This window comes from Anolis carolinensis, chromosome 3 (assembly GCF_035594765.1).
Source record: "Anolis carolinensis isolate JA03-04 chromosome 3, rAnoCar3.1.pri, whole genome shotgun sequence".
Classification (NCBI taxonomy): domain Eukaryota; kingdom Metazoa; phylum Chordata; class Lepidosauria; order Squamata; family Dactyloidae; genus Anolis; species Anolis carolinensis.
In genome coordinates this window covers 230,206,425-230,230,910 of record NC_085843.1, presented here as the reverse complement: position 1 = coordinate 230,230,910, position 24,486 = coordinate 230,206,425, and the positions used below count along the sequence as shown (strand labels likewise).

The following is a 24,486-nucleotide window of genomic DNA, read 5'->3' as shown; positions in this document are numbered from 1 at the left end:
AGCACTGAGCTGGAGACCAAAAGGTCCCAGGTTCAAACCCCCAGGAGTGGCGGAGAGGCGTGAGCAGCCGCTGTTAGCTCCAGCTCCTGCCAAGGTAACGGCACTCCATGCAGTCATGCTGGCCACATGACCTTGGAGGTGTCTACGGACAACACCGGCTCTTCGGCTTAGAAATGGAGATGAGCAACAACCCCCAGAGTCAGACATGACTGGACTTAACGTCAGGGGAAACCTTTACCTTTACTACAAAGACACAATAAACACAATACCTTATCCTAACACTCCTGTAATAATTAGCTAAAATACATTGAAGCACTTAAAACCGGATTAAATAATCAGCTTGGTAAAATTGGATAGTGTTTAGTAGTGAGGGTGGGACTTGGAGTGCATATACTGTAGAATGAATACAGTTTGACAATGCTTTAAATGCCGTGGCTCAGTGATATGGAATGCTATGCTATATAGTTTGGTGAGAAACCAGCACTATTCTGCAGGGAAGGCTAAAGACCTTGTAAAAACAGCTCTCACTGGGTTGCTGTGAGTTTTACGGGCTGTATGGCCATGTTCCAGAAGCATTATCTCTTGACGTTGCCAGGCACCCTCAGAGGTTGTGAGGTCTGTTGGAAACTAGGCAAGTGGGGTTTATATATCTGTGGAATGTTCAAGGTGGGAGAAAAAACTCTTGTCTGCCTGAGACAAGTGTGAATGTTGCAACTGTCATCCTTGATTAGCATGGAATAGCCTTTCAGTTTCGAGGTCTGGCTGCTAACTGCGTGGGAGAATCCTTTGTTGGGAGGTGTTAGCTGGCCCTGATTGATTCATGTCTGGAATTCCTGTTTTCAGAGTGGTTTTTATGAATTATGCCTTGAATCAACGACGGCTAGCTAACATCAGCCCGGAAAACTCACAACAACCCAATAATTCCGGCCATGAAAACCTTCGACAACACATAGCTCTCAGAGTTCCAATGTATTGAGCCACGGCAGTGGATTGATAGGTTACCGGAACCGGAAGTGCCGTCAAGCCACGGGTGGGTGTCGTCCAATCCCTTTTCTTCACGCCCTGACTGTCGCAAAACCGCGGTCTCCCTGAAAGGGGATAAAGATGGCGGCGCTGGCAGAGGAGCCGGCGGAGGCAGTCACTGTGAAGCCAGACCCGGACGCGGGAGCGCCGCCACCGCCGCCTCCCGCTGTCCCTCAGGCCCCGACGCCTCCCGCCGGCCCGGCCCCTTCCCCTGTGGCTCCCGCCTCCGACGCGGAGCCGCTTCCGACGGCAGGCGCCGACTCCAAGCCCCCGGTGGCTCCCAGCCCTGCCGCCAGCGCGGCTCAGCTGCCCACCGACCGTCAGACGCTCCTGGCCGTGCTTCAGTTTCTGCGGCGAAGTAACCTGCGCGAGTCTGAGGAGATCCTGCGCAGGGAGGCCCGGCTGCTGGGCGACGAGGGCGACCCCTCGGCTGGTGCTGCTGCTTCCTCGGGCGGAGGGGAAGGGCAAGAGGCCGGCCTCGCCGATGTCGCCTTCGGGCAGAGCGCGGCCTCCCTCCCCCCGGCCGCCGCCGCTTCCACGCCCTCCGCAGCGCCGCCGCCCAAAGGTCCGTAAGGAAGGGTTGTCGCGGTTTGACAGCGCTGTTAAGAATTATGGGAGTTTAAGTCCAAAGCCCCCCCGGAGGGCCGAAGTTTACCCATGCCAGATCGGCATTGTAGAATGAATGCAGTTTGACAAGTCTTTAACTGCATGGCTCAATGTTGTGGATTTGTATTTTTGCGAGATGAGCTCCTACTGTCAGAGAATTCTAGTACCATTATGATTATTGATGAAATTTATACCCCGCCTTTTCCCAGTCAAGGGTCCAAGACGGCTTACAGCCAGTAAAAACATACAATATAAAAATTAGAAACAAGTTAAAACCATAAATATTAGCAAATATAACAATAATAAATACTTATTTATAATCCCTCTTTTCTCCCTAACAGGACCCAAAGCGGCTCACAACATAATACAATACAAATCAAAGCACATTTAACATAAAATACAAGACAAAAATCACACAAAGCATAATAACATCCAGAAATAAGTTATAAATAAATATTAAGCATTTAAGGTAAAGGTTTCCCCCTGATATTAAGTCTAGTCGTGTCTGACTCTGTGGGTTGGTGCTCATCTCCATTTCTAAGCTGAAGAGTCGGCATTGTCTGTAGATGTCTCCAAGGTCATGTGGCCAGCATGACTGCATGGAGCACCGTTACCTTCCCACCAGAGCGGTACCTATTGATCTATTCACATTTGCATGTTTTCAAACTGCTAGGTTAGCAGAAGCTGGGGTTAATAGTGGGAGCTCACCCTGCTCACCGGATTGGAACCGCCTTCTTACTGCCATAGCAAAGTAGAAATCCCAGGATTCTATAGCATTAAACTATGGCAGTTAAAGCAGTGTCAAACTGTCAGGTGGTTCTATGAAGTTATAAATCTACTGTTCTTGTGGAAGTGACACTATTAGTTAAGGAACCAGGTATCCAAAAGCACAGTTGTAGTGGTCTTCTTGAACAACATAACACTCAAGAGACTTATGTTCTTTCCCAAGTAAGGAGTAAGATTTGTCTTTCTCCTTTGTTGCACCATTATACAAAATATATACAAAATATACGAACTTTACAGCTACTTCCTTACTACTCACAGCAGTAATTCTGCAACCTATTGTCCGTCCCTCATCAAACCTACTCAGTATAACTACAAGTTATATATTACTCCCATTGCATTAACCACCTCTCCTAATTACAGTGGCTTAACTCTTTTACAGGTGGTTAGGACAGAGGTATTAACTCTGCTATCACTTAAAAAATGTCAGGTAATTTCCAAATCCTGACACAAATTGCATTCTGTTGTGTGCTGACTACAGCTGCCCTCCTGTCATTACTGGTGGAGTGGAAATCAAAATTTCTCATTCATACCTTCTGTGCTAAGATCACACAGTTTGGTTTTACACTGGGTTTTACATGAATGGTGAATTCAGTTGTCATGGGAGTAGGTATATGTTTCAAGGTAACTGTACTGTAAAATTAATGCAGTTTGAAACCACTTTAATGGCCATGGTTCTAGGCTATGGAGCCATGTGAGTTATGGTTTTAAAAGGTCTTCAGCATTCTCTGCAAAAATGTATCTCACCAAACATCAACTCACATGATTCTGTAGCATTGAGCCATGCCTGTTAAAGTGCTATTAAACTGTGTTGATTCTACAGTGTAGATACACCCGTAGACTTTCTTTTTAAAGGTGCTGTTTATGGAAAGACATAAAGTGATACCTTACATCTTAATTTTTCCTTTTAGCAAAGTAGGGCCCCTAAACAGTTTACAGTGTTAAAATAGTACAATTTACCATTTGCTATAAAACAGTTTTAAACACCACCACCAAGATAATATAAGAAGTGCTCACAATACCTCTCTAATTCCCAAATGACTAGGTTCAGACTCATAATAATAATAATGTATTTATTACTTGTCTCTCCTGATGGCTCAAGGCGTACAACACAGTCAAACACATATAAACATAAAATACATACAATAAATTGTGTGTATGTATATATATACTTGCAGCAAACACAGATACTGTATTTACGTATAGTGACAATAAAATGTAAATCAAAACTAATGATTGAAAGTCAACAGGATAGGTATGCTGGAAGAAATGGGTCTTCAATTGTGTTTTTCATTACATTACATTCAGTCATTACAATTGGATAAAGTATCCCTTATCCAAATTCATGGGGCCAGATGTGTTTTAGCTTTTGTTTTTTCCCCAAATTTTGGAATATTTGTAAATTTTATCTACAATATTTTAAATAATTTTGTTTGTGAAACAAAACTTTGTGTACTTTGAACCATCAAAAAGCAATGGTGTCACAGTCCTAGCCACGCATATGGACAGTTTTGGATTTTAAAATATTTTAGAGTTCAGAGTTCCGGGTAACACATGCTCAATCTGTATCACAGTTTTAGAATTAGAAGTGGGAAAGTCTATGTAGTGAAGAATGGAAGATGAAAGCATCCATTTCAACCCATTAGAGGACTGCAATAAAGGATTATGCTAGAAGTTAATGCTAGTGATAACAACAAAGTTCAAATAAGTTATGTTTTTGTGCCATTCTAGTACACAAACATAATTTGTTATATTCACATTTTCCACAATTATCTATATTTGGCTGGTGAGATATCTATGTATTATTTATTGAGACTGACTGTTATCTATTCTGTAGTTACTCACTGAGTGTTTTCTTATTGATAGTTATTAAAATTAAAATTGTGTGATTGGTATATGTGCAATTTTATGACTTAAACAAAATGGAAGAGTGTGTCTTTCCATGCTTAGGCTTTAAATATGCAATCACACAGAATTTAAGTCCTGATATATCTACATTTGTTAATACTTCGCAGTTAGTGTCCTTGTGGAAGATCAACCAGATGTCAGTGCAGTGCTGTCTGCCTACAAACAACAAGGAGACCCAGCGCTCTATGAAGAATACTACAGTGGACTGAAACACTTTATTGAATGTGCTTTGGACTGTCATCGAGCTGAGCTGTCACAGCTTTTTTACCCTCTCTTTGTACACATGTACTTGGAACTAGTCTACAATGGGCATGAAAATGAAGCAAAGTCGTTCTTTGAGAAGTAATTTTTTGTTCCTTTATACGGTTTGCATGTTTTTTTCACTATAACCATATGTACTTATGTATGAATTGTCCTGATATATAAGGACCTCTTCACATGGCCCACGGGAATTATGCCGTTGCGCTGCAGTTTCTGGCAAAAGAGAAGGCACATGGAGTACCTCATGGTGCCCAGCGTGCCCTCCCTCTTTCCCCCATCACATGGTGGAAACAGAACAGGGCGCATTGGCACCCTGTCCCTATCAGATGGGAAAAAGGGCAGCAACGCGTGGCAATGCGTGTTGCCCCGCCATCCTTTCCCCATCATATGGGTAAAAGGGGAGGAAAGTGCGGGTAACTCCATTGGAGCTACCTGAAAAACACTTTCCTCCCCGTTGGTGAAGGAAGAAACACCTTTTGACATTTCACCTCCACTTCAGGAGGAATGTGGGCAGGGCCTGCCATGCGTTGTCTGATGGCAGCAGGCCCTGGCCAAGGACCGGCCCAAAGCTTGACCAAAAGCTCTACAATGGAGCTATTTTGCCACGTGTGAAGAGGTCCCAAGGATAAGGGATTTAGATATGACCCATGGATAAATTGGGGCTCATTTTGCAGAGAGGGGAAAGCAACAATGTCACCATAGAGCTATTGTTGGCCGCCACTGCCATTTGCCCGCCCAGGTATTAAAAAGGGCATGATGGCAGAGATAATGCAGGGGCTGGTGCTTCTTTTATGTTCTTCTGGGATAGACTAAGCTTTTTCCTTTCTCCACTTTCCTAAGAGAAGGAGATAGTATATATATTTTTAGCAAGGTTAAAGTACAGCATTCGCTTTAACCCTTGGGTAAGTCGACTTTTGACCAAAAATTCTAGACTAATGCATGAGTATATAGGATAGCTGAATGAAATCATTATATTTAGTTGTTGCAGATATTATTTGCATATGCTACACGTCCCTTTAATACCCTCTGATACCCTGCTCCAAATCCAGACACTTAAAAAAATTCTCAGCAATCTTTCTGTTTGAAAAATGTCAAATCTCTGTCTCTGGAGCAGCAGTTAACCTTTCCACACACACACACACACACAAAACCACCAGGCAGAAATGCAAACCTATGTAGCTTTATTCAGTAGAAAATGGAACAGAATGGCTTGCTGCAGAGATAATACACCCGTAAAGATGTCAGTTGCTCTTTCTTGCCCTGTTGTCTCGCTGGGTTTAGGGTGAAAGGGATGAAGATGACTACATTTATCAAGGCTGAAAAAAGCCCTGTTTATCTTGCATTTTGAATTCCTAAAATATTTTGAAGTGTTGAGACCTTTGAAGTGTTTTTCTAGTATTGTATGGGTTGGTTTTATGGACTAATGTCAAAGGATACTGATAAATAGGAAGTAGACATTATATCCTATAGCTCCTTTCACAAGTCCCTAGTGTGTACATAGAGAGCGACTTTCATTTGTTACAAGTTAAACAAAATATGGGTTACCTTTTAAATTACTTTTATATTGAATTACTACCATATGCTCCTAATGACCACAGAACTAACTCCTTCAGAAGCTCTCCTTTTATCCGCTTTCATGTGTCTTTCACATTTTTCTAGATTTCATGGGGATCAGGAATGTTATTACAATGATGACTTGCGTGTCTTATCGAGTTTAACCAAAAAGGAGCATATGAGAGGAAATGAGACAATGCTGGATTTCCGAACAAGCAAATTTGTGCTACGCATTTCCCGAGACTCTTATCAGCTCTTGAAAAGACATCTTCAAGAGAAACAGAACAATCAGATCTGGAATATTGTTCAAGAACATCTTTACATTGATATTTTTGATGGAATGCCTCGTAGTAAACAACAAATAGATGCTATGGTGGGAAGTCTGGCAGGAGAGGCGAAACGAGAGGCTAACAAAGGAAAGGTATGCTGTCATTAATATTTTGTTAGACAATGCTTGTGGATTCTGCATTTGTGTGTATATTGGCCTAATAAACCTGAGGAATGATTTAAGAGAGGTGAACAACTGGTAGGCTAGGTGGTTGCATTAGTCCCTTACAAGACGTGGGTGTGGGGGGAGGGGATTCTTTATGGGGGCATTAGATCCTCTTGTGACATTTTAAGCCCAAGAGAGGCCAGTTTTCAAAACATGATTGGAAGTCACTTTTGTTTTATGGGTTTTAAAATAATATTTTTAAGGTTTAAAATGGCCTGGAGGCTCCAACATTTGGCAGATGTTTCCAGACTCCCCCGTCCCCAGACTTAAAAATCTTTTGACTCCTGGGGGGGGGGGGGATCTTGAGGGCCACAAAGTGTGGGTTGTACTTTGTGCACCTCAGTCAATGGAGTGATCTTAATGTCTTCTTTGTGTCTTGTTAGAGTGCACTCTTTAGTTGGTAAAGACAAATTAAATTCAAAAAGATAGATAGATAGTTATAATGGAACTTCGTTCAATTTCTGTCTAGGTTGTTTGTTCTTTAATTCTGAATGTGATATTGGTTTGATATTGAATTAATACTTGGCTACAGTTTTCTGCTTTTGTTATAGTAGCTTCATGAATTATCCACTACTGCTGCCCTTCATAATTTTAAGAGAGGCTTTGATAACACCAGTGTCCCTCTTAGAATGTATTCAGTTATGTCAAGTTGAGTAGTCAAACCTTTGGTCACTGAAAGGTCTCTAGGGCAGAACAGAGTATGACAGGGAGAGTGGAGGAGGAGAGTGCCCAAGAGGAGATACTCCTCCTGCTTCCCCATTCCATCCCCTTCCTGACAGAATGACCAAGGAGCATGGGCATGACCAGGTCTAGCTCCAGCCACCCCACCAGTTTGATTTCCTCATGGTGACCAAAGATTTGACCACTGGCTAATCTTGTCTTAATTGAACACAGCTCAGAATGAACACCATAGTGATCAAAGTCCCAATTAAAAATAGTGTATGTAGGGCAGTAACAGAGGTGGTGGCAAATAATCCACAGATCAAAATTTTTGTTATGTTTTAAATATGGTTTGGGGCAGTTTTGTAGGGATCCTGCACATCTAATTATGCAAGTTGGAAAAGTACATGGAAAAGTGCTCAGCAACACCAACATAGTCACATTTGACATCAAAGGAAGACAGTGGTGGTACTAAAAAACCTTAATGATAGAGGGATATATAGAAGGTATGAGGTAGGCCTGATTAACAAGTGGTATGGGAAAAAGGTTGAATGAAATCTAGCAGAAATGAATCAAGACAAGAAACTTGCAGAAATGAGATCCAGGGGGACAGTGTACAATTTTGCAGAATGTATTTTCAATAGTATCAAGACGAACAATGAGATTTGTTTTGAATATGTTAGGAACAAGAAACTGGCTGTAGAAAGTTGTACATTTGGTTTACAGTAAAGTTGAAAGACTACTGAAATAATATAAAGGCATTTAAATAATATAAATGGATTGTTTTGATCTATCCTTATGACAAAATAGGAACTGGGGTAAATAGTCGTGGTTAGTAAAAAAAATTGTTCCAAGACACTCTTCTTTTGGTGGCAGATCTTCTTTGGCTTATTAAAAGAACCAGAAATTGAGTTTCCTTTGGATGATGAAGATGAAGAGGGGGAAAATGAGGAAGGGAAACCGAAGAAGAAGAAGCCAAGAAAAGACAGCACTGGATCAAAAAGTAAAAAGCAAGACCCAAATGCTCCTCCTCAGACTAGGTAATGTTAAACTTTAAAAGTTCCTGTTCCTTTCTATCTGGAAGTAAGTCACAGTAGATTTATTAGGACTTACTTCAAAGTAATTCTGTATTGAAGGGATACAAAATATCTTTGGATGCATGTAATATTGGTTCAGAGGATTAGGACCCTATCAATCCCTTTTTCTCACTTCTGTCTGCCATTTCTCACAGCAATCCTGACAGATTCAGTTTTTCCTACCTACCACCAGCAGATCTGTGTGAAATCAAGAAAGTCAGCTGGTGTGTGCAAAAATTCAGTTGTGGCAGTGGGGGGTGAGGTTGCTTCTTTGAAGTGCTGGATTCAGTACAGTACAGTACATCATGTTGACATAGGACTGTAGCCTTCATTTTCCATTGCATAGGTTCTGTTGCATAGGTTCAGTTCTCACCGAGATATAAGTTTAATGGTTGAATCATTCTCTATCTAGAAAACTAGATATCAGAAATAATCTTTCTGTCCCCATTAAGTACTGGCATTTAGCTTTCTGGGCAGGAGAGTTTTCGGCTTTTTTCAGTCACGTTGAGTCCTACATTATTTAAATTGGTACAGCCTGGACACATATTTACTGTTTTAGTGAAAACTAGACAATAGTTAAAACTAGATTTCTTTCTGAGGATTAGAATCTGTTTGATTTGGTTGATTTCTAAAAAATGCCCCCTTGATGTTGGACTACAGCCCTGGCTAGTAATTAACAACAAAGAATTCTGTGAAGTAGTTCAACCTCTGGAGGATGTTTTTTGAAGTATATTATTCTCCATATAGAATCCCCCTTCCTGAGCTGAAGGATTCTGATAAGCTGGATAAAATAATGAATATGAAGGAAGCCACTAAACGTGTACGCCTTGGTCCCGACTGCTTGCCATCCATTTGTTTTTACACATTCCTTAATGCCTATCAGGTTAGTGTGTCAGATTGACAATTGTACAGATAATAAAATACTAGTTGATAGTCAAACTATTTGATACTTAATGTATTTGTTTGAAAAGTACTACGTATAGCATGTCCCCAAAAAGCAGATGTATCAGTTTATAATTCTGAAAAAAATATTTAGCATTTTAAAAAATGTATAAGCACTTAACAGAAGTAAATATTACAACAGTAGAGAAGTGTTGTGAAATTAAAAGAAAAACTTTTAAGTGATGTTTGCAACTCTGCTTTGACAATGCAAGTAGTACATTATTGCACAGGAATCAAAATTTGAACCTGTTGATAAAATTGTAGTTAAAGATGGAATTCGTAACTAATTAAATAAAATTATTTTTCAACATAAATTTCAACAGAATTTGTGTATCAAAACAAAATACAACATCCATAAACAAGCAGCACTTTAATTGACCAACCAAAAGGCCCAAAATACAACTTGCAGGTTTTTGAGATTCTGTAGTCATTCAGCAATTTTTAGAAAATATAAAACATATTAAAACAACACATTCGTATAAACAGGGCCTGACAGCAGTCGATATTACAGATGACTCTAGCATGATCGTTGGAGGCTTTGCTGATTCTACTGTCAGAGTATGGTCTGTGACACCCAAAAAGCTACGTAGTGTGAAATCAGCAACAGGTAACAATTTTTATTATACCTTTCATTGGAAGTGTTCATAGGGAGGAGGGTTGCTCTAATAAAAACACTACTTTCGGAATAGCAGTCTGAACAAACCAGGTGATATTATTTTGATTTCATTCTTTATAGGACTGCCTGTAGTGAGCTTGACAGTTATGGAGAGATGGAATGGTTTCCAATTAGCAAATAATTGTTGCCCTGTTAACTTGCAGGCTGTGTAAGGCAGGATTAGACTTGGAGGAAGGTGGCATGAAACTTGGAGGAAGGAACTCCCATAACTTAGGATATGTAGATGGCATTATATACTACTAATAGAAAATAGCAAAAATGTGGTGCAATTACTGAAGGGAGTCAAGTGCAAATGCATGTTTACTGTTGAATGTTAGGGAGGACATTAAGGAATTATACAAGATCCTGAAGTGTGAAGATACATCATTGAATACTGAATATATGATTATTCATGTTGCCATATTTCCATTGTCTATATATGGTTGTGAAAGCTGATAGGAAGAAAATTTATTTGAAACGTTGTGGTGGCTAAGAGTTCTACAGATACTGTAGTAGACTGTTAAAAAGGCAAATAAGTCATAGAGCAAACAAACCCTTAACTATCCCTAGAAGCCCAGATGACTAACCTCAGATTATACTTTGAACATGTCATGAGACTCACTAGGAAAAAACCGAATGCTTGGTAAGGCAGAAGGCAGTAAAAAAAGAAGAAACCATTACAAATATACTCCAATATCAGCACTTTTCTTCTCCCATATATGTTTTTTAAACATCTTTTGTTAGTCGAGGAAGCCAGTGGAGCTTTGAATATTATTTTGGACATTTTGATTGGCCAATAAATATTCAGTGGGGTTTGGTCCCAGGATACCAAAATTTGTCAAGTTCCATTATATACAGTGGGGTAGTAAAATGGTGCCCCTTATATAAAATGCCAAAATCAAGATTTGCTCTTGGGATTAAAAAAATATTCCCAAGATGTGGATTGTAGAATCAGATAGTGAGTCCATAGACAAACAAGGTCAACTAGAGCACTCTTGATTTTGGGTGTTGTTTTAGCTCTGTTAGTGATCTATACTGAATGTCAACTTGAGGGTTTTTTTCTATCCAGATCTCAGTCTCATAGATAAAGAATCCGATGATGTTTTAGAAAGGATAATGGATGAAAAAACAGCAAGTGAGTTGAAGATTTTATACGGTCACAGTGGACCTGTCTATGGTACCAGCTTCAGCCCTGATAGGTAAAATTGCAATTCTTTTGTACAGGGTAATTTGTATAGGGGCTCTAAATTGTGATATATGTTTCAAGAATTAACAGGAAAAGAAAAAGTAGGCACAAAATGGTTTTCCATTTGGAAAAATGGGAGCTATGGCCTTTTAAAAACAGATTTTAAACATGTCAGATTTCAGCAAAATATGTACCAGCCAATCAGCATAAGGGATACGAGTATATATTGAGAAATTTAAAGTACATAAGTACCTAAAGTCCCTAAGCCAATGGTTTGGCTAGATGGCTGTAGGCAGGCCACCATTCTTTCATCTTGACTGCAACATATGGTGACACTGGTGTGGAAAATATGAATTGCATTGGAAACTTGAAATGTATTATTCTTGGAGCTACACTTTCTGCTATAGCCTATACTGGGACATTTGAGTGTCAAATATTGGTATGAACATTTATTTTTTTACTTTTTATTATTAGTTTGTATATCTAACTGCCTATTTATTTACTTTATCAGGAACTATTTACTATCATCTTCAGAGGATGGCACTATCCGGTTATGGAGTCTCTTAACGTTCTCTTGTCTGGTGGGCTACAAGGGACACAACTACCCTGTATGGGACACACAATTCTCTCCATATGGATATTACTTTGTCTCTGGTGGTCATGACAGAGTGGCTCGGTAAGCCTGAGTTTAACTAGAGGTAAACACTTTGCTCTCTATTGTGAGCTACTGATCTCTAGATTGCTGATGGCTACACTGTTAAGATAAAACCTATAACTAAGAAATTATGATACTTGTTTTTTGAAGCACTGATCTCTGTTTTAGAGAATGGAGAATCATTGGTCTCATGGTCATTAGAAGTGGAATATCATGAGTTTTCCTTGAAGTAGTTTCTGTTCATTCCTTAAGTCAGCTTGGATGTACTTTTTCAGGAGGAAGTACTTAGTTTTCCTAATATCCATATTATGAATATCTTTTTTCTATTCTGATAAATGTTCTGTTCTGTAGCTTGTGGGCTACTGACCACTACCAGCCGTTGCGGATCTTTGCTGGCCATCTTGCAGATGTTACGTGTACACGTTTTCACCCAAACTCAAACTACATTGCCACAGGCTCAGCAGATAGGACTGTGCGGATTTGGGACATCCTGACTGGGAATTGTGTAAGAATCTTCACAGGACATAAGGTAAATGTCAAATTGTCACTGAAATACTTTGTTGTTCAAATGTAACAGTAACTGGCATGTCCTATTTGTGACATTCCTCTTACGTTTTTGCTTGGTCACTATGGTAAAAGGGTGCTGGGCTTGATGGGTTTGTGGTAATTGAATTGCACTTTTTCATCTCACCTGCTTCTTTTGTAGAATGCCTATATAGATTGGAAAGTATAGTTTACGATCTACAGTGTTCCCCGCTACTTCGCGGTTCGCTCATCGTGGACTCGCTGTTTCACGGGAAAATTGTTTATTTATTTATTTACCCCATTGCTGCTGCTTCTCCTCAGGGTTGCCCCCTTGCTTTGGCCCTGCCATGTGGCTCTTGCTGCCTCTGCCAGGGAAGAAGGAACACCGCTCCATGAGTGAGGGAGGGTGGCAGTGGCAGAAGGGCTTGGAAGAGGCGGCCACCCTCTTCTGCCACCACTCCAGCCAGCCATGCTGGGAGATGTGGAGGACTCGGAAGAGGGGGCGGGACTTCTGCTTCCTCTTCTGAGTCCTCCACGTTTCCCAGTATGGCTGGCTGGAGTGGCGGCAGAAGAGGAGTGTGGGATTAACCATCTCATTTTAAAGGAGAAATATCTTTTGAGTAAGTTGTGACTATGTAAAACCATGCAACTTCCATTGCAGAGGCCTTTCTAAAACACAGTCCAATTTATTTTAATCAGTAAAGATGTTTTCAGACACAAATATGAATGAAAAGATGAAACAGCTTTATGGGGTTCAAGCTGCCCTAAACTCAAAGAGCATGAAAGACATGTCCATTTCTCAAAGTTTGCTCAAATTTGAGTAATATTTAAAAATGAAGATGCCATTGTGAGTAGTTGCTTAGGATACTATGTAACAGAGAGCATTTAGAAACAAATTTAATTCTACTAATGGTTTATTTTCGTTACTCTAGGGACCTATACATTCTTTAGCATTTTCTCCTAATGGAAGATTCTTGGCAACAGGGGCAACAGATGGAAGAGTGCTTCTGTGGGATATTGGCCATGGCTTGATGGTGGGAGAGTTGAAAGGACACACAGAAACAATCTATGCACTCAGGTTTAGTAGAGATGGAGAGATCTTAGCATCAGGTATGTATTGATTTGTTAGTCTGTAGAATAATAATGCAAGAACAATAAACTTGTGACTTCTATGATTTGACTTACATTTATATTTTAAGTTGTGCAGCACCATCCTATACATGTTTATTTAGCAGCAAGACCTATGGAGTAGTGGAATTTACTTCTGGAAGCCAGTGTGGTTAGTGGTTTGTGTGTTCGACTATGACTTTGGAGATCAGGGTTTGATTTTTTGCTCAGCATGAAACCTACTGGATGACCTTGGACAAGTCATACTCTGCATCTGAGGAAGGAAATAGTAAAACTCTCCTGCACAAATCTTTCAAGAAAACTCCACATTAAGTTAGAAATGACTTGAATGCACTCAACAACTTTATTATAGAGCCAGTCTTAATCTTTAGTGTAATGAATAAGTGTTCACTTAAGACATTGATTTGAATCAGAATTGCTACATTGAGATTGCCTCTATAGAACATCATTTAAGGCCACTTCTGCCCAAGTTAGAATTATTTTTAAATATTTGAACATAGAATGGGGCTTCCTGAAATATTTTCCTGATAATATGGAAGGTGAAAATTCTTCCTCAATGTATTACTTTCTTAATCATGTCTCCCTTAGGATGGAGGAAGGGAACAACAGCTGATTAAAACAAAACAATATGGCTTAAATTATAAAAATGATTATACAAATTCCATTCATTAACAGTATTAATATTTTGTTTTTTCTGCTTTTAGCCCCAAAGAATTTCAGAAATATTATTTTTAAAAATAAGAGCCCTTTCATAAATAGGTCAAATGCAACATAGATGGCATTTTAAACTCTTGCTTTATATTGATTGTACATGTAGCAGTGAATAAATGGTGATAAATTTGACAAGCTGATTGTGGTGACAATGAATCGTGTTGCTTTATACTTTGAATCAGTGAATCCAATTTTTTTTAGTTTTATTCTTTTCATTTTTCTTAGGTTCAATGGATAATACAGTGAAGCTTTGGGATGCTGTGAGAGCCTTTGAGGACTTAGAAACAGATGATTTCACTACAGCCACTGGACATATAAACCTGCCTGAAAGTTGTCAGGACTTGTTGTTGGGCACATACATGACCAAATCAACCCCTGTCACACACATTCATTTTACTCGCAGAAATTTGCTTCTTGCTGCTGGTGCATACAGTTCTCAATGACCCATCAAACTGAAAGACTTGATAGTATGTGTTTTGCAAAGATCATTTAATTACTTGCTTTATTGAAGATCACAGTAATTGTACAAATGAACTGGTCTGCTGGAGCAAACACTGTGCACTATGACCTAAGGAACATTTTCACTAAAGTGTATTCATATCCTTTGTGCAAACCGAAGAGAGGAATCTTAGTAAAAAAGCTGAAGTTTAATATGAGAAAAATGCTCAATTTCATCCAATAATGGGAATGGGCACTGTAAAAGAATAGTGCAGGTAGGTTTGGGTGTATAATATTTGAGTAATTCTGTAAAAGCACTTAATTTGGCATTAGTACAGACTTGACCAGTACACCAAGCTTTCTTTATCAGTAAGATTTGTTAAAGCAAAGTGGCATTTTATATAGAGCTATATGGCCTATTTACAGGGTAAATAGGAGGTCTGGGGGATTACTAGATTACTCAAGAAAACCTAATTTATTGAAAGCTGAAGAGTACTGATTGAAGCAGTGCATAAAGTAGAAAATCATTAAAATTTGAGTGCTATTTTAAGAGGACACCACATTATTTGAAACTTTTTAAATGGAGAAGTTGCTGACTTAACAATTCTGGCCGCTTAATACAGAAGTACAGCTTACTTCCCCAGAACTCCTGTTTTCCTCGGGTGCTTGCCATTATGGAAAAGATATTGTATTCTGACTAAGTCAGTAACTTTCATCAAGTGAAACATATGTGTAAAAACATCCTGCCATGGACTTTGCATTTTGTACAGTTTTATACTTTTTATATTTTATAATAAAAATTATGTTGTAAATAGCTTTCCATCTATGTCTCTACTATCCAAATTTGTCTTTCACAACATTCTACCAGAAATAGTCCTGTCATTATCAAAGGTTTATCTTCAACACAAAATATGAAAATTCACACCTTTAAAGAAAAACAGTGGAGAGGCTACCCTAGTTCTGAACTTTGTTGTTGAAACTTTTTCACTTAAATAGCTCCTTTCATTATGTGATACTCCTTCAAAAGTTTTCCACTAGTTTAAAACTGGGGGTTTGCATATAAATCTACTTGGGGAGTGGGAATTATAGCCTTAAAAATGCTACGTGGTTGACTAGCATTTTTAAATAATTCTAGGAACTCTCTTTTCACAGAAGGGTCAAAACAGCCTTTTGTTCATTTTTGAAGGGAAAGGCTAAGTTTCCTCTGTGGGAAACAAAAGTAAATATGAAATATTTTCTGTCCTTGTGTGTTTGTTATGATTAATATCACTCCTTTTAAAAAAGCTATACAAATGGATTATTAAATCAGCCATGACTTCTAAACAGAAATTCCCAGCCACAGAATATTTGAGAGCCCAATGCTTCGACAAGCACTGAAACAGGGCTGCCAAATCCATTTTCACCAAGGACCACATCAGTCTTATGGTTGCCTTCACAGGGCCATTTGTAATTGTAAGACTGTAGTAGTAGGTCACTCTATCAATGCTCTGTGGTATCTGGTTGAATACAATCAGAAACAATGAGTTTGTTGGCCACTGTACACAACACCCAGATCAGTGCCAATCCATTATAGTTTCACACAACGGCATGGAGATAACATTTTGGGTGATAAACTGGGTGAAAACCTTTTGTGTTTAGGAGAAAGACATGCTGTTGGCTCCTGAGCTGCTCTTGTTCACCAGCCACACACTCCTCTTAAAAGTGCATAATACAGTGGCATAATACAGTAAATGAAAGGGTTGTTGTATGTCTTTCGGGCTGTTTGACCATGTTCCAGAAGTATTCTTCTGGAACATGGCCACACAGCCCGAAAGACATACAACAACCCTATGATCCCGGCCATGAAAGCCTTTGACAACACAGTAAATGAAAGGATTCCATACTGGGACTTCACCACCAAGCTCTCACAGATGCCTGCCTCTCATTGTTTCCTTATATGTCAAACTTCAGGACAGTTTGAAAATAACAGCAGTGAAGTCTTAGCAAAACCAAAACCGATTATATATAAACATAGCGTAAATTCTTTTATCACCCTACCTTATCTTCAACATCATTTAATTTTAGATGGAGGCAGCATATTGACAGAAATGAGATGTGAATAATTGTAGTTCACTAGCCCATTCTTCAGGGGTTTGCATCTGTCTTAACAAGAAAATCTCATTTCTATTTCCATGGAAGTAGCCACTTCATTTGGCACAGATTTTCAGGGAATGCTGGGATTTTGCTATGAAATTCCTATAGCGTACTTAGGTTGTTTCAGAAGATACATGTGCGTGGTTCACTTTTTGCGGATTTGCTGTTTCATGATTTTTCAATAAACTCTAAAAGACTATTATAAATCATAAAAAACTACAATTTACAGCCTAAGGAAGGGAGGAAGGAGAAGCCAAAGGGAGAGAAAAGGAGCCCAAGTGGCAACAGGAGGAGAAGGAAGTGATTTATCAACACACATTGGTTGATAAAGACTTAAAATAGTGTATAACTACTAAAATAATGTATAAATATTAAAATAAATATAGCGTCCCTACTTTGTGGATTTTCACTTATTGCGGGTGGTCCTGGAACCTACCCCAGCAATAAGTGAGGGAACACTGTATTTCCCTGCCATTTCTTTGTAATAACACTGAAAATTTGAAAAGTAGAATATGTTCATAGCAACTTACCTACACTAAAAATGTAAAGTCTACAAAAATACATTTCCATAGAAACATTATATAGCCATGAAGTAAAACATAACTTGATACAAATAATGACTGATATGCATCTATATTTGTCTTTTTTTCTCCCAGGGACATGGTTCATGTGGCAGCTAATGTATTATGGGCATTTCACATTGACAGCTGAACAGTTTAAAGCACTGTCAAATCCGGCTCACCATACCATTTTATGTGGTCCTCCAGGTGCTGGACTACAACTCATCATTAGACATAAAGATTTGAGTTGATGACAGTTGGGATACAGTGCCATCTAGAAGGATGTAGTTTATTCTGTTTAGTCAGGAGAGTGGGGCTTGGATTTAGATACAAGGCTTGTGGATCTGATGCCTGAACTTTAAAATGTCCTTTAACCTTTCCAAACCTCAGAGCCACAAATGCTGTTGGGCTGCCATTTGCATTATCCTCAGCCCACAGGGTGGATAATCAAAAGTGATGGGAGTGTCATTCAGTAACATCTGGGGACCCAAACTGGGTAAAAACAACAGCACCGACCACTATGCACAACAAATTACAGTTGGTCCTCTGTATCCAAAATTCTCCACCCATGGATTCAAAGGCCCTTTGAAGGCTGATGTGGCCCTCAATGAAAATGTGTTTGAAACCCCTGGTTTAAAGGATCAACAACCGAGAAACAAGTGACAATTACACTGAAGGAGGGGTAGAATGGCATAAATGTTTTAGTACTTTTTCAGCTTCTCCAACTTGGCTAAAATCTGCTTCAAGGTTTTGGATATGATTAACTAGAAACAGCACTGCAGAAATAATCTCCATGCAGTGGTCAATAGCTGTGAATCAGTAAATAAAATAACGGCAACTTTTGATTTCAGTGCCATTCTGTCATTGCAGTATCTCATTATCTTATTTTGTCTAAAATATAAGGTACAGGGAATAGATCAATTATGTTGGTTTGTTACAGCTGGATTGATACTTTATTTGAATGAGATTCACATTTCATTTCTGGAGCAGAATACAGGGTAACATCCAAAAATACTACAATGTCTAAATAAGGATTTACCTTAACATGTTTCCAGCATAGACTGTTTAATCAAATTGTAGACATTAAAACCAGTAGTTATATAGAGCAATCACTTCTGTTTTAGTAATGCATACAGAAGACAAACTTGATCATTGTTCATGATTTATTGATGTGAACATCAGTTTCTACTAGCTGCAGCAAAACAGCATTGCAAGTTCAGTGTCAACATGTCAGCAATCTGTAAAGGATAAGATTATACAGTTACCATACTGTGAACAATCATGATATATAATTTCTAATTTAATATGAAATATCAAAGACAAGATGACTGTCCAGAACTACAAGTAGACTTCCGGTTGGCAGGCATCCTGTCAGTATAAATCCAACATATGCCTGCATAAATTTCTATGTTTTTTTTCCCTGAAGGTGGTGTGATGGCAGAATTAACTACATCCCTCATACAACAAACCCACCTCCCAAGATTCATTTTCTTCCTGAGTCTCACCTATTAGCTATTTAGTGGCTGTTGGAGAACAGAGGGCTTCAGAGAACACTTAGCTAGATGTCTGTTGCCAGATGCAAAACCACAAAGACAATACTGGGAAACAGTCAAATCTTCTGCTGTCTAGCAGCCATTAAATGGAATACAGATCATGTGGAAGAAAGGATAGTCCTACAGGAGGGCTGACGTGGTGTAGTTCTGCCTCAGAAGAATTGTATGTCTCTGATGCATCTCAGCCAAATGGGCACCAGATGTGATATAGCAATAATCTTAATGTTACTTCTCTCTGCCACATAAGTGAGAAACTGCAGCTGAAGTTGCCAAGTAAATTGTATGCTGTACAGTAAATTGTATGCTGAGGCACAGTTACTACTGAAACACCTTTTTCTTAACTTCTGTGGAATTGGAACCCTTGATAACCACATTCTGCATTAGCTTAGTTCTCTATCAAACTCCATTATCACACCTCTGTACCTGAAACCTGCTAATTAAACAAACACTTGAGAGTTTGTCTAGCAAACAAACGTTTCTATGTTCAAGCTGAAACTAGATACTTATTTAACAAATTTTGTTGGGCAATTACTTAACTCATAGTGTCAATTTACTTAAAGTTTGGAGGGGATCATATGAGATATTGTTAGCCTGCAATTGCAAAAATATTCCCCCCTGGATTAAGTCCTATGAATTTTTTTTGTAACAATATCAGTATCTTGAATTCTGAAGTGACATTACATTTTCGATGAGCATTGTATAAATACAGAGATGTAGATTGATGTCTGAAAGATCCCAGTGGCATCAGAATCAGCTTATAATTAAATCTTCATTTGTTAGATAATGGAAGACAGTAATAAAAGACCCTTACCACATTATTTCTGTGTCACAGCAGGAGTTTGTTTCTTAGGCCTCAGTTTAAAGTACAAGATGATCATTGCGATGCTTGCATATGTGGCTAGTACATACTAAAGACACAAAAACATATTAACGGTGAGATCAAACACACTCCAAAATCATTCTATATAGTTATTCAAATAACCACTTACATTTCTTCTGCCTGTTATGGTGTAGGAATTGAAGTACTTCTGAAATCCTGTGAATTGGTGTTGTGATCCGTGTGCATCATGTCCTGCCATTGCTGCTAGTTCTACATTTTAAAGGAAAATTAGTAACACATTAATTAGAAGTCTTTAAAATACTTCATAGCCAAAGCAGATTAACTCCATTCACTTGTGTACATTCGAACATAAATATATTAACCATAAAAACTAATAGTAGTTCAGAAGGATATGCTGATATGATCCTACACTGTGTACTGCATCTTTTGTGGAATGACCACAGGGATAGCATTAACATTAGAAGATTAAGAGGTTCAGATGAGCTTGTAAACTTAATTTTTGCTTAATCTTCTAGTTCTCAACAGGAAAGTCAGTTACTGTAAGCCAGAAAACAAAAAGAATATGCTGTTTTCTTCCTCATGATTAACTTGCTACAATTAACTTACATTCATATGCACTGACAACATAAATTCAACCTCTGTAGATTTCTTTGTGGAATCAGTAACTCTGACATTGGAATAAAGCACATGTTATACCTCTTTTAGTGTTTAATTAATACACTATCTATAGTTGAGATAATTAATGAATATTTTAAAAGTCCAAATATTTTACTACAAATTACTATACTATAGTCAGATTAATGTAAGATTTTAAAACAAAAGGCATATACAATTCTATTCTGCTGAAGTGAAGCAAGTCTCTGAAAAGACACAACTTAAAACACAAAAAAGTATTTCATTAATTTTTCCTTGGAAAAATATTCTTCAAAGTGTCGTTGAGACTAGAAATGAATATATATACAGTGCTACATATGACTCAATATAATAACCTGGTAGAGGATGTTATTTACATCTAGATTCCACTTATCTCCAAAGCCATTGTACATATTCAGCTTGAGAATTCTTTACCAATTAGCCTGAAAGCAACTGAGCATCCGAAAAGAGGACAGTAGTTTCTGTAGATCCTGTGAATTCTCCAGGCAAGCAGGAGTCACATAGGTCAACAGGAGTTAAATGGTCACAGAAGTGAAAATATTTTGAAGTGGTATAATTGTGTGGTGTTAGAAACCTAATTGGATGGTGGAAAGTAGCTGCCCTGGGATTTGGCAGCAATTAATCAAACTCTTCTCAAATTGGACATCCTAATTTGAGAAGGTATGCCCCTCCACAAGGATACAAATGATATGGAATAAATGTTGCAAGTCAAAAAAAATAGCTCATCCTTTCAGAGACTCGGTTAAGGACACCAACATTGTTAATCAGCTGCAAATAAATAAACTAGTATGTAATACCTGGATTTTTGAGAAGGTAAGCACAATGGTTTGCACAAACACATACAGTATAGCCCTAGTATAATTTACAAGGCAGTAAATTAATTTATGCATAAACTTGGTATATTTTGGATGATGACGACCATCATCCAGTACTATTGCCCATGCAATTGCCCATACAGTCCAATACATCTGGAGAACATTAGGTGGGGGAAATTTGAAATGCATAAAAATAAAGAAAAATTAAGTCCCTTCAACCTTCTCTAGCTATTTCATATTATAACTGAACTGACAAACATAAATCCTGTACAGGTTGAGCATTCCTTATTTGTAATTCTGAATCATCCACATGGATGACTGAGATAACGACACCTGATAGCTACACAAAGTTTGTTTCATGCATAAAATTACTTTAAAAATTGTGACTAAAATGACCTTCAGTCTATGTGTATAAAGTGTATATGTAACATACATGAATTTCCTGTATAGACTTGAGTCACATCTCCAAAACAGCTCATTACAGTAGACTGCCAGTTAACCAGCATCCAAGGGGATTGATAGTTGCCGAATAAATGTATTTTCTGGTTGCCTGAAAATTACTATTAAAATTAGGCCCAACTCATACTATATCCCATTCTATACCATACCATAAGCTCTGGATTGGCTTAAAATTAACATTGAAATACAGTGAGTAAAAGCAAATTAAAAGAAAAGTGGTGGCTAAAAAAGCTAGTGGGATTTTGGCCTGCAAAAATAGGAGTCTAGTGTCTAGATCCAGGGAAGTCATGCTACCCCTCTATTCTGCCTTGGTTAGACCACACCTGGAATACTGTGTCCAATTCTGGGCACCACAATTTAAGGAGGATGTTGACAAGCTGGAATGTGTCCAGAGGAGGGTGTCTAAAAAGATCAAGGGTCCGGAGAACAAGCCTTATGGGGCATGATGTAAAGAGCTGGGCATGTTTAGCCTGCAAAAAAGAAAGCTGAGAGGAGACATGATGGCCATGTATAAATATGTGAGGGGAAGCCACAGGAAGGAGGGAGCAAGCATGTTTTCTGCTGCCCAAGAGACTAGGACACAGAACAATGGCTTCAAACTAGAGGAAAGGAGATTCCACCTGAACATTAGGAAAAACTTCCTAACTGTGAGAGATGTTCAGTAGTGGAACTCTCTGCCCTGGAGTGTGATGGAAGCACCATCTCTGGAGGCTTTTAAGCAGAGGCTGGATGGCCATCTGTTGGGGGTGCTTTGAATGTGATTTTCTTGCTTCTTGGCAGGGGGTTGGACTGGATGGCCCACAAGGTTTCTTCCAACAATATGAGTCTATGAAATAACGACAGGCTTAACTTAAACAGTTATACTGTATTATAAAAAACCTTTTTACAGTGTTACAAAAATGATTTTGATTTTTGTTTCATTTTTTAAAAAAGAATTCTGGTTGCTTAAGTTCCGGTTAAGTGAAAATCTACATTATATGTATATGCATACACATCGCATAATAATAAGTATTTTATTATATTGTATGCACATGCAAGTATTCCAAAATCCAAAACATTTCTGATCCCAAGCATCTCTGATATGGGATGTTCAACCCTTAGAATACATTATAAATCTATATTATAATACATTACATCTCTAAATACAGCTCGTTGTTTCCTTGGTGGATGACAATCTTGATATTTGAAGACTACACAGACATTTACATTTATGGGAAAAGGTTAAGTCTAATTTCCAGTCTTGGAAGCAAATTAAATGCCCTTCTACACAGCCATATAACCCAGAATATCAAGGCAGATAATCCCCAATATCTGCTTTGAACTAGGTTATCTGAGTCCACACTGCCATAACCCAGTTCAATGTGGATTTTATACAGCTGCGTGAAGGGAACTGAGTTTCTTTCTGAGGGAGAAATACGGAAGCTTCAACAACCCTACAATTCATTGACTAGTTCAGGTGTGGGCAAACTTCGGCCCTCCAGGTGTTTTGGACTTCAACTCCCACAATTCCTAACAGCCTACCGGCTGTTAGGAATTGTGGGAGTTGAAGTCCAAAACACCTGGAGGGCCGAAGTTCGCCCACACCTGAACTATAATAATGCTCGCTTACTAAATGGTTCACAAATTATGACGAAAATCTATAGAGGACCTTCCATTAAAAGACATCAAAAGATGCTAACAAAGTCTATTAATTTATCCCTTTTTAATAAAACGAATTACGGTTCCAACAAAACCAAAGAGATACCTCTCACGTCCTGGCAACAACCATTCAATGCCCTTCGCTTCCAAAATGGCGTCGCCCAGAAACAATCGCCCTCCTTTCCGCTTGCTTCCGATTGGCTGGGGCAGAGCACCGGCACGCGATGGCGTAATGACGCCCGAAAGGTGCCTCCTGATTGGGCAACACGTCGTGCCCGTCACGTTACGGCGTCCCTCCTCCTCCTCTACGGCAACCTGTTTTCCAAAGCTCTATGGTTGTGCAGAAGGTACTTCCTTTTCCTCCTTGCTCAGTCTAGATTTCGCTTCCTGGTGTCTTCTCACCACGCGTGCGGCGAAGCGCAGTAAAATCGTGTGAGGCGTGAACCGAGTTCTATGAAAACAAGAGGGAGAATGGACAGAAAGAGTCTGGCTTGAGCAGAGTTGCTAGGAATTGAGACAGGTGAGCAACAAAAGCCGGGTGCATCTGCACTGTAGCATTAACGCAATTTGACACCACTTTAATTGCCACGGATCAGTGTTATAGAATCAGGGCAGTTAATAGCTTTACAAAGTTTTTAACCTTCGCTGCCAAAGAGGGCTGATGCCTCACCAAACTACAAATTCCAGGGTTCTATAGCCTTGAGCCGTGGAAGTTTAAGCGGTTCCAAACTGCGTTAATTTTACAGTGTAGCAGCACCTAGCATTGCATTAACTTTTTAAATGAGAACGGAAGAAGACCTTGTAATGCAGAATAGGAGAGTTGCCCACACCTTCCAATGAAATTCTAGTTTTTATTTGGCTCCTTGTGATGGAACTGTATAAGCCCCAGCCCCTTTTGTTAGGCTGCCTCACCCACAGTTTGAAAATGGCCACTTTTCTGTTAGTTTTATGAAGGTGAAGATTAGGAAAACCCCTGTCTCGTTTGGATCAATATATTTGCCTGCTCCCTTTGCCTGGAGAAAGAGGGCAATCTTTCGTTTAGGGTTATTACCACCACGGAATCTTGGAAGCAAGACATGTCTATAGTTGGTCCCAGCAAGATCCAGGCTTGGACAAGCCATTTCAAGCCAATAACTAACTAACTAAAGTGAGAAGTCATCCAGTTATGCTGGCCTACCTCTGGTCAATGGCAGTCTGTGGAATTTCTAGCGCCTTCAACAAGGTGCCAG

The 24,486-nt window shown here is 39.0% G+C and overlaps 4 protein-coding genes across 7 annotated transcripts in view; 2 read left to right on the top strand and 2 right to left on the bottom strand.

The window, feature by feature from the left end:
* Positions 1-1,130, bottom strand: part of pcgf6 (polycomb group ring finger 6) — a 32,131-nt gene extending 31,001 nt beyond the window's left edge. The window contains exon 1 of the mRNA XM_008106577.3: positions 1,003-1,130. The gene's annotated coding sequence lies outside the window, so the exon portion shown is untranslated. The remainder of the gene's footprint in view (positions 1-1,002) is intronic.
* taf5 (TATA-box binding protein associated factor 5) lies at positions 1,105-15,426 on the top strand. Its single transcript, XM_062976303.1, has 11 exons — positions 1,105-1,588; positions 4,428-4,662; positions 6,241-6,556; positions 8,165-8,328; positions 9,112-9,247; positions 9,793-9,913; positions 11,031-11,160; positions 11,659-11,823; positions 12,154-12,331; positions 13,260-13,437; positions 14,392-15,426. Exons 1-11 carry the CDS (start codon positions 1,105-1,107, stop codon positions 14,607-14,609), a joined length of 2,325 nt encoding a protein of 774 aa, XP_062832373.1. The 3' UTR covers positions 14,610-15,426.
* A 3,020-nt stretch (positions 15,427-18,446) lies between these two features.
* On the bottom strand, positions 18,447-23,508 carry atp5mk (ATP synthase membrane subunit k). The gene is made up of 4 exons (XM_008106584.3): positions 23,364-23,508; positions 19,840-19,940; positions 19,662-19,758; positions 18,447-18,535 (listed from the first exon to the last, which is right to left on the bottom strand). The coding sequence occupies exons 2-3, from the start codon at positions 19,927-19,929 to the stop codon at positions 19,666-19,668; spliced, it is 183 nt and encodes a 60-aa protein (XP_008104791.1). The 5' UTR covers positions 19,930-19,940; positions 23,364-23,508; the 3' UTR covers positions 18,447-18,535; positions 19,662-19,665.
* A 93-nt stretch (positions 23,509-23,601) lies between these two features.
* Positions 23,602-24,486, top strand: part of pdcd11 (programmed cell death 11) — a 45,244-nt gene continuing 44,359 nt past the window's right edge. For 2 of the 4 annotated variants that reach the window (XM_062976302.1, XM_008106583.3), the window contains exon 1: positions 23,602-23,777. The gene's annotated coding sequence lies outside the window, so the exon portion shown is untranslated. The remainder of the gene's footprint in view (positions 23,778-24,486) is intronic. The other 2 variants (XM_008106582.3, XM_008106581.3) reach the window with 1 other exon arrangement.

What these genes read in the sequence shown, in the direction of transcription:
- taf5 (XM_062976303.1), top strand. Translation starts at nt 1,105, where the DNA reads ATGGCGGCGCTGGCAGAGGAGCCGGCGGAGGCAGTCACTGTGAAGCCA. An exon ending in TAGTGTGAAATCAGCAACAG is followed by an intron (nt 9,914 to 11,030) that starts GTAACAATTTTT and finishes TTTTCTATCCAG; the next exon opens with ATCTCAGTCTCATAGATAAA. An exon ending in GGTCATGACAGAGTGGCTCG is followed by an intron (nt 11,824 to 12,153) that starts GTAAGCCTGAGT and finishes TCTGTTCTGTAG; the next exon opens with CTTGTGGGCTACTGACCACT.
- atp5mk (XM_008106584.3), bottom strand. Translation starts at nt 19,929, where the DNA reads ATGGCAGGACATGATGCACACGGATCACAACACCAATTCACAGGATTT. An exon ending in CCATAACAGGCAGAAGAAAT is followed by an intron (nt 19,759 to 19,839) that starts GTAAGTGGTTAT and finishes TTGTGTCTTTAG; the next exon opens with TATGTACTAGCCACATATGC.